Genomic DNA, 9,667 nt, shown 5'->3' with positions numbered 1-9,667 from the left:
GAGGTGGTTGAAAGTGGGCAAAAGAGACGGATTGAAACACCAGGTGTAAACAGGAATGTGTCATCCTTTTTTACTTGTGATCCGATCGATCAAAACGCATCTTAATACCAGGTGTAAACAGAGCCTTAGACATGTAGCCTACGTTACAGGGATGGATTAATGCACAATTAACCCCACCATCAAGAAACCTGAGCCCCGGAGGCCTTCAAACAGGTCCCAGGGAACGACCGCGTCACAATTCGTCCCTGCTAAGTTCACACCGGTGTTCTTTGAATATTCAAATCTATGTTGATGACACTCACTTCAGAATTGTATTTGTGTTACGAACGTTCAAATAAGAGGTTAAAAATGGAATAAAAAATAATAGGTCCGATCTGACATGACGTAATTTCTACGGTAGAGATATAAATAGATTCAATTATATTTTGAAAGTCATTTTAATAAGGGTAGGCTACGTTTACACGACAATGATGTACTAAAAATGGAAGTGTTTTACTTTGCATTAGTTGTGTGTACAAAAAAACCAGCCGCTAACTTGAGTCTTCTCTAGGTTGACACACTAAGACGGCTTTTACACAACATCGTTTTTGGCCGTTCATTTACAGAACAATGCCGTTTTACGGGCCTGAAAACACAAACTATTGAAAAACAGTTTCAAAGTGCAAGTTTTTGAAAACGATATTGTCTCTGTGTAAACTACAAAAATGCACATTTTTGAAAATGGTGACGTCATGCACGTGTATTATGTGTTCAGTCTATAGGTGCGCAGTTTGTTTACAATGTGACATCGCCAACTACTGACCTGACAGCATAATACAGTGTTTTTAGTCGTTTTCAGGGATCTGTGTGAATGAGGATCATTTTGACAACGTTGTTGTCTGTACGCGAAAAACGCAAAGGAAAAACTTTTCTGTTTTTAGTACATCGTTGGCGTGTAAATGTACCTAATTCTAATCTTTTACTTAAGAACCATTGACAGAAGTGCTAGTTTTATTTATTTTTTTAGATCTGTATTGCATTTCTACTCTGCATTTTAGTTTAAACCATAGACTGTAAAAAAATATGGACGTAGTGTCCGTGACGTCATCCGTAGGTTTCTGAAGAGCATTTTTGAAGCCCAAAGTGGGCGGAGCCGGCCATCTTGGCAGCGTCACCACGTGTCACTCCCGGATAACCAAGAATGGACAAAGAGGCGGGATTAGCTGAGGTGATGTGACGGCTAACAGACAGCAGACAAACAGCTAGTAGTAACATCAGCGGCAATCCACCTGTCACTCGAGTGGCCACGCCCTTAATTATGTAGAACTTTAAGGCTTAATATAATTTAAACGTATGAGTTATAAAAAAAATTCACCCCCTCACAGTTGTCACCCCCTCACACCCCCCTCATATTTTTTTCTGCTGTTAAGTTGGCCATTTTAACATTTCGGGTCTATGGGATTGATTGTTTGTTTTGCAGCCTGTCTCTAGTGGCCAGTCGAAGAATAGCAGTTTAAGTCACTTCCATGTTGGATTCGAGAGAGAGACTAGAAGGTTGCCGCTTGATGTAAACATGGCTGCGGATCACTTACCAATCTTATTAAAGATAAAGATTATTTCTGATCCTCGATCTTGATTGGCTGAGCAGCGTTCCAAAAAGGATGACATAAAAGTCCAGATTTTTCAGGGGCTCTTTCTGCTGGTTACATCATTACACCAGTAGGTGGCAACAAGTGACTTCATTCAACCGATTTGTTCAAAACACTGAAGTTGGGTCAACAAATGAAGCACTATAGTCTGATAGCCCCTCCCCCTCCGCTACATAATTAAAGCTGCGACACACACTACTCACAATATTTATACTACAAAACGGCATATAATAGTCCATAAGTATGCGAATTGGGATGCACCTGATGCTTTTTTATTAAATGACTCATTGAATCATTCATTCAACTGATTTATGTTTTTAATTAGGCCTAGGTGTGGGATGCTATCTTAGAATTATGCTAGTTAAATATTATGTAAAATGTATTTTAATAAACTTAAATAGCCTGAAACAAAGAAGCAGAAGAACAAAGAATAGTAAAATTACATGTTATTTTGTTTAATGGGCTAGTGTTAACGTTTTTGGAATCACTGAAATAAAACGCACATCTATAATCACATGTAAAACATGCCTCTCAATTTACAGTAAATAGAATAGTTTGATTTTAACAGAGTTTTGTGTGGCTATGTCTTTCTTTAATGACTATCCAACACTTTATGATAACGTTCTCTTCTCCAGTCAGCCTTGCTTCTCATTTGAACTTGCGACACAAACGAATCACCAGTGATGGAGGGCGAATAGCTGAACATGTTGATCTCCTGATAGTGTGTTGACCATTCTGTTGTCCATCAAGGTAACTGTTGGAAATTACACTTCATGTACAGCAATTTAATGCAGTTAAATAATTCACTACTTCCAATTAAATGAGTCATTTAGATGATTAGTAATTTGATTAAAAGGAAACAGAGTCTGATGTCTGGCTATGAATTTCTTTAATGTTCCCCAGGTCAGAGTCACAGCATACAGTGTGTAGTAACTTCTAAATAAAGAGAAATATCATCACCTTATTTATATATTTTTACCTTTTCTTTTTTTTAAAATCCATTATTAACATGTTTATTCTTCATCAAGTGTGGCGTTCTGATTCTGAACATACTGTATAGTAAAACAGGGCAACAGGTGTAAATTTTCTTTAGGACCCAGTAAAATGTTTATGTTAGAGAAATAACATGTGCTTCATTTATTCAGTAATCTTTAAACCACCCGGCTTGACATATTGAGACCTTCTTTCGCTCTTTATGCCATCTTTATTTTGGCATTATTTTCTAGACACTTTATTCATTAACAATAGTATATACTTCAGTGTAGTAAAAATGTAATCACAAAATAATACGTTTTACCTATTTTAGATATTTAATGAAGTCTTGGTTGAATTTAGGAATTTAATGCTACAACAATTTCATGGCAGATGAAATACTTCACATAACCACCATGGTTTCCAGTGCTTCCAGTCCATATCTCCATATTTAAGATATGTATCTGAAACGAACAGCTGGTCATACTTGTGCAGAAATATGAGTGATATTTATATGCTACATGATACACCATCTCTATGCTCAAATACAAGAGCAATAAATCACCTCTATCCACAAATCCCAAAACTAAATGAAGCAGCAGAAAGTGAATTTAACTTCCAACGAATGGGATTCATCAATTTTGCTGGTGGCTGAATTACAACTTGCACCTGTTGTCCTGGTCACAAAGTATCTTATATTTCATTTGACCAGAAATAAAAAAACAAAGGGGGAAAAAAAAAACATTAAACAAACAAGTAACTGAATATGTACAAATATTTTCAGTTGATTTGTTCTCACACTTAAAAATGTACAGTTAAACACTATTTATCCTCCTCTCGCTGTACGCCTACCGAAGACCCAATGAATGGCTCATAATGGATGTAGAGTCTTTATTCTGGATGTACCACAAAATCACACTCTAGTGGTTGAGCGTACAAAACCAAAACAAGAAAAATAACAAAAGAGTCTCAACTCATCTCTTAAAACAGTATTGATTATTAGAATTGAGGTTGTTTTGTACGCAGCTCTAGTCAACTCCTCATAGTTTGTTTAAAATGGAGTTTAGATATACCTACAACCACACAAAAGTCCACAGATGGTACATATCCACAGGTCCAGTCTAGACTCTCAGTAACCCAAGCTTGTTACAGTCTCCCGTTGTTTAGTGTCCAGTTGTTGCTGTTGTCCACAACTGTTTACATGACACATTGAACCTCCAGTATGCTCATTCAGCTTGAGTCTGTTCATGTTTTAGCACAGCATACTGGCATTAGTTTTTGCTCCGTGATGATGGTCCTGTGTTTGGCTGAGAGAAATATTGTGGGCCTCTCAGACTCGACACACTGAGCCAACAGTGAGACAAACACAAACCGTCATCCTCCCGTGACACAGACAGCAGTGGCAGAAAAATAAGACTAACAAGGCATGAACAGAAGAGAAGTGATGGTGTTAATCCCGCAGTGTTTCTGAGCCATTCGTTCTTTAACCTGAACATGAAACAATCATGTAAAATTTGTTTATATAGATCTGGTTTGCCGCAACCTCTATTTGCTGTGCTTGTCATAACCGGAAAGGTCAAGTGTGCACTGCAGTGCAGACAGACGTGTGATACGTCGAGATGTGGGTACACACACCAAACTGATATTATGAGGTGCTTAGGCGCTTCCAGCCTCTTCCTATAGCACAACATACAACTGTTTTGTATGTAAAACGGCCTAAAGCCAGGTAGGTTTTCATGAAGGAATGACAAGAGGGCCACAGATGTGATTTTTGTGTAATGAAGATTGAAGCTTTCTCTTGTGCCTCTGTGACCCTGTTTACACCTGATATCTCCAATCGAATCCCGGAATACAGGTGTAAACGGGGTCTAAAGCGTTTTCAACTTGTCCCCTTTCAACCACTTCCAGAGGTAGAAATCACATTAGACCGGATTGCTTTCGTAGTGTAAACGCTCCTGTGATCGAATGTGTTCAAACAGCCACAAAAGACCATCTTCTCTCCGTCTACTGTAACTGACCTCATGCGTAACATTATGAGAAGAGCTCTAGCCAGTCGGGATTTAAACTTTTTCGTCTGAAGACCTAGGTTTGGAGATGAAAATCGTACCATGTTCTTTTTCCATTCCAAAATTTCTAACACTCACAGCGTTCGGCTGGTGTTGCTGCTGTCAGAGCAGAAACTAAAGCTGATGCTCACCGAATGTTTTTCCGTCGTCTCCAGGCGCAATCATATGTAAATTGCGTTAGCTTATTTTGTTCATTAGATCGAAAGATCTGAATAAAGCCCATACATTTACCCGGCCACAGACCCTTGAAGAAATCAGGACAGAAGTGGTTGAAAGTGGACAAGAGACGTATTAAAACACCAGGTGTAAACGGGAATGTGTCTCTCTCGTCTACTTGTGATCCGATCGATCTTATTACCAAGTATAAATAGGGCGTATACATATACTCTTTATCTCACACATTTACATTAACACAAATCTACAGGGCACCTTGGCAAGAGACATATTTGCAAGAAAACACTCTTCATGTGTTTACACGCACCAATACACAAAAAAGATGCTGAATAAACTGGGTTGTCAAATACCAAATGATGTAGAACCAAAAGAGCAAGGACAGAGATAGAACGAGAGAGAGAGAGAGAGAGAGAGAGAGAGAGAGAGAGAGAGAGAGAGAGAGAGAGAGAGAGAGAGAGAGAGAGAGAGAGAGAGAAAGAGAGAGATAGAGATGGGCTGAGGCCATCATTTGTATTTGTCTCTGTGAAAAATAATATCAATAAAAGCTGAATATTGGTCACAGGCCCATGAAAGAGATGCAAAGCTACATATGCATTTGTCATTTGCAGTATTTATGCAACAGTCCGGACCATCACAGATGGCTCTGGTAGAGCACTACATGGTTGATGGTCAAATAATAGCACCAACAACTAAACCAATAGATCTCTTTCTGAATGTGTCCAATAGAGTGGTCAGACTGAGGAGGACGTTACAGTTTGAGTAATGCTGATGAAAACACCACTGGGGAGAAGTTTCTGCAACCATTTTAAGCAAGCAAAGTTAAAAAAAAATGCAAATAAGCAAAATGCTGTGGGAGTTTACAGCTCAGTGTCCTTCTTGGTGCTTTAAAATATTTCATGCATAGATCCCCCAGAGCAATCCATGTAAATATATATTTATATCATTCTTTTATATATTTGTCTTTATATTTATACATACAAAAAATCTTCCTAAGAAACAACACGTTGCCAAATCAAATATGTGTGATAAAATGACAGGGCAGAGCGAGAGAAAAAGAGAGGAGGTTGGCACTTTTGTTTTTGCCGTCTGTCAGACGCTGTTATTTTCTCTCATTCCCTGTGTCTCTTGTTACAAGGTATGATTTAATACTTGACACAAGACTGCAGGTAAACACAACATATCCAGCTTCTGTCTTATCGAATGCCCCTACGATTCATGTAAAACATAATCCAAGGACAAAGATCACATTCGGACAGAGCCTTTCGCTGGTAATGGAATAACAAAGGATGGTAAAAAGAAAGGGATGGATGAAATCTGCACTCTGCCAATTTAGTGGGAAAATTATTCATCATTTCCCCTCATTACATCAGATCAGCTTAGTCAATCATCGACGGCCCTCCTTTTTAAGGACATTGTGGAAAAACAAACAGCAAGTTGAATCGAAGACGAGGCCGATGGCTTGTCACTGCCGGTCGAATCTGTTGCTCACCGTAGAGTCTATAGACAGAGCTCCTCTAGTGTGTACAACTTCTACCAAACCGTTGATTTTGTCTATAAGAATGCCAACAGGATTCGCTGTCGCTGTTCTTCGCAGCGTAACCGAGAGCATCTGAAGTTCAGGAGCTTGAAAAGGTGGACACAGAGAGAAAGCTGGATACGTATGAGAGCTAGTCCTCTCATTCGGTGGCGCTACTATACACGTGTGGTGGAGTGAGGGTGGGGTAAGGTGTTGTTGTGCCCAGTGGTTGAGGGGAAGGTGTTGAAGGCATGGAGCGGTTGCATGCCGGTGATGGTGCTAGGAATCATGGTGATAGTATTAGGGGTCATGAGCGGGACATCGTCGGGCGCCCGCCTCAGCGCCAGCGTGTAGTCGGGAGGGCATGCGGGACGTAAAATATCATGCGGTCGCAATGGCTCCATGTCGTGGTGGGAGTCGTGCTCCGAGTGCTTCATTTGCAAGGACATGATCTCTTCCTCCTGGCTGTGTGCCAAGTCATTAGAGGGAACGCCTCGCTGCGGGGACAACCGGTGCCGTCGCATCTCGTGCCGTTTGTCGCGTTTGTAGTAAAGCGCGGCGAAGGCAAGGATATTGAGGAAGAGGAGCGACGCACCGACGGCGACCGTCACGCTCAGTTCTGTCGAGTAATCGCGGGTGTCGCTAGGGAAGGGAGGGAATCGAGGCGGCTCTGAACTATCGGCGTCCGGCTCTGAAGGGAAGGTTGGGATGGGATGGCGTGTGGTACGGGGTCCCTGACCCTTCCAGTGTGGGGTACGGGCGGTACCCGGAGGCAGACGGGTTGTGGCGGTGCTGAAGACCTCCTCGTGAAGGTTGTGGAGGTGAGGAACCAGTTCCAGCCAGAAGGCAACCTTATTTGCTCGGTAGTTGTCCCGGATGCGAGGCTTCAGGCCAATGTGGAGATACTGCTTGTCTTTAGAGTTGAACTTGGTCCAGATCACTTCCTCAAAGCGGTTGGGCTTGGTGTGGATGAACTTGGTGTCCTGAGGAACAGGCAAGTTGGGATCCCTAGAGACAACAGATATCTTTTGTCAAAAGGGTATTTTAATGTATTACACACCGAGGATGTGAGACATTCAGAGCCAAATTGTAAATGCTTTTGAAATTCTCAAAACACTATCAAATTGCAGTTTTATAACTGGATACATAATAGCAATTTGATTTAGCCGATATACATCTATACGATCTGGTGCAATTCGCTTAAAAGTCTGCATGTTCTGCTTGAATGAGTGGCACAGATCTTTATGACAACATGGCAAAATTAAAACAGCTAGATAGGCAAACAAACAGACAGACACACAGACAGATATATGGATAGACAGACAGACATAGAATGACAGATGACAGACACATAGATAGATAGACAGATAGATGGACAGATAGATAGATAGATAGATAGATAGAAAGATAGATAGATTATTAGAAGATAGATAGATACTAGATAGATAGACAGATAGATAAATGGATAGATAGATGATAGATAGATAGATAGAAGATAGATAAATAGATAGATAGAAGACAGATAGATAGATACTAGATAGATAGATAGATAGATAGATAGATATTTTTTAAACTAGAATTTATAGCTAATAAAACTAGAAAAAAACCCACCCGGTCTTGGCAAAGTTGGTCCAGTAGGTCATGACCACAGCGCTAAGCATGACATCATTTTTGGAAAAGTTGCAAGGGAAGAGGTCAGTTGCTCCGATCATGGGCACGCCGAACACATACGGTATCTCGTCCCCGTGAGCCGCGTCTGCCCACTCGGGTCGGGTCTCAGTCTGGCAGTGGTGGTAGAACGTGTAGAAGTAGACGGGAGACTGATAGTCCGCGTGGAGTTTGGCAGTAGCGATGGCTGGCGCCACCCACTGGTGATCAGTGAATAATGCAAGGAGAGTCTTGCGCCGCATTTCCCCATTGTCTCGGTCTGCCCAGTCTGTGTACATGAACTTAATAGTCTCCCTCAGGATGTCTTTACCTACACAAACACACAGAGTAATTACAGTGAAGAAAAAGCTGACAAGAAAAAAAAAAGTGACTGCATATGTTTGTCTAATGAACTTGAAAATGTCAATGAATGCATGTTATTTCAAATATATGTCACATCCAAAGGAACTTTAAATACCAGGCATAAAATCTTCCATTTGACATGCATGTCACATAAAATATTATCATTGCTTATCTTTTATCGCCCTCTGGTGGAACAAGTTAACAACAGAACCAAACCAAGAGGAAGCAGTTTACATAGTACAACAGTAACAGAAATGTAATGTTACATTGCCCCTCATTAAAGGCTTTAATTTCATGTTTTATATCAGAGCATTTGTTTTTTTTACAATTTAATATTAAGTCATATACTGATATTACCTCAGAAAAGAGCCTACCTTTAGGGTATCCATAGAGGTTATCCACAAAGTTGGAGATAGTGTAGTCGAAGGCTGCAGCTGAGATCCCCTCTTCACTCTCAGTGCCTCCATCATCCACAAACTTCAGACCCTCCCCTTGATTTACACCAATCAGAAGGTCGTAGTTCAAGAACTCCCCCTAGTGGAGAAAGAAGTTTGCCTCCAGATTGATACCTGGTTGTTTCAATATATATGTGAGGACACTGAACAGACTTTCAATTAATTTATATCAGGATAATGATATTTACTATGGCTTTAAAAATCGTAGTTTTAAAGAGTAGATTATAATAGCTTCAAATGTTTCATCATGTATCTTTAATTACTCATTCCTATTTTGAAATGTTACATTCACCAGAATTTCAAAGGCAAATTGTGTGAGGCTTGTTGCCTACCTAGACTTTTTAAATTTCTTTAAAGGTGTTAACGTCAGATACATTTTCTTTTTTCGTAAGATCTGAAAAAAAAATCCTTTGTTTTTTTCTCAATAAATAAAAATAAATTATCATCTTCCTTTAAAAAAAAAAAAAAATTCTTCCACAAATTTTTATATGTGGATATGATCGAAATGCAGAACAGCAGTGGCAGTTTACAAAATATATATTTTTTTACATTTTTAAAAAGGCAATTTTATATTTAGTTTTATGAATTCAAAGTTAATTGATCTGATAAGCTTGACACATGTTTTTCTGCAAATAGTAAAAAATGTCATTACCATCACATCATCACCATTATACAAAATATCAAAATGTCTACATCACTTTTTACACCTCACTAAGATCTGGTTAAAAAAAAAAAAAAACGTAGTTTGGGTGGTTAACTGAACAACCTCCTAATCCTTTGCTTGGAAAGTGGCGATTCACCATGGAAAATGTGTAATAATAAACTAAGCTGAATCCAAATGAATGC

General features: G+C 39.6%; 1 protein-coding gene across 2 annotated transcripts in view; it reads right to left on the bottom strand.

Annotated features, from left to right (window-relative positions):
- Positions 1–2,500: 2,500 nt before the first annotated feature.
- The window catches only part of nlgn2a (neuroligin 2a), a 266,646-nt gene continuing 259,479 nt past the window's right edge, over positions 2,501–9,667 (bottom strand). For both annotated transcript variants that reach the window (XM_077227550.1, XM_077227549.1), the window contains 3 exons: positions 8,741–8,900; positions 7,968–8,334; positions 2,501–7,364 (listed from right to left, as the gene is read on the bottom strand). In XM_077227550.1, the coding sequence (XP_077083665.1) occupies positions 6,533–7,364; positions 7,968–8,334; positions 8,741–8,900 (1,359 nt within the window). In that variant the 3' untranslated portion in view covers positions 2,501–6,532. The remainder of the gene's footprint in view (positions 7,365–7,967; positions 8,335–8,740; positions 8,901–9,667) is intronic.

This window comes from Siphateles boraxobius, unplaced genomic scaffold (genome assembly GCF_051911475.1).
Source record: "Siphateles boraxobius isolate OS27281-9 unplaced genomic scaffold, OSU_SipBor_1 130, whole genome shotgun sequence".
Taxonomy (NCBI): Eukaryota; Metazoa; Chordata; class Actinopteri; order Cypriniformes; family Leuciscidae; genus Siphateles; species Siphateles boraxobius.
This window is presented reverse-complemented; position numbering and strand designations above follow the sequence as displayed.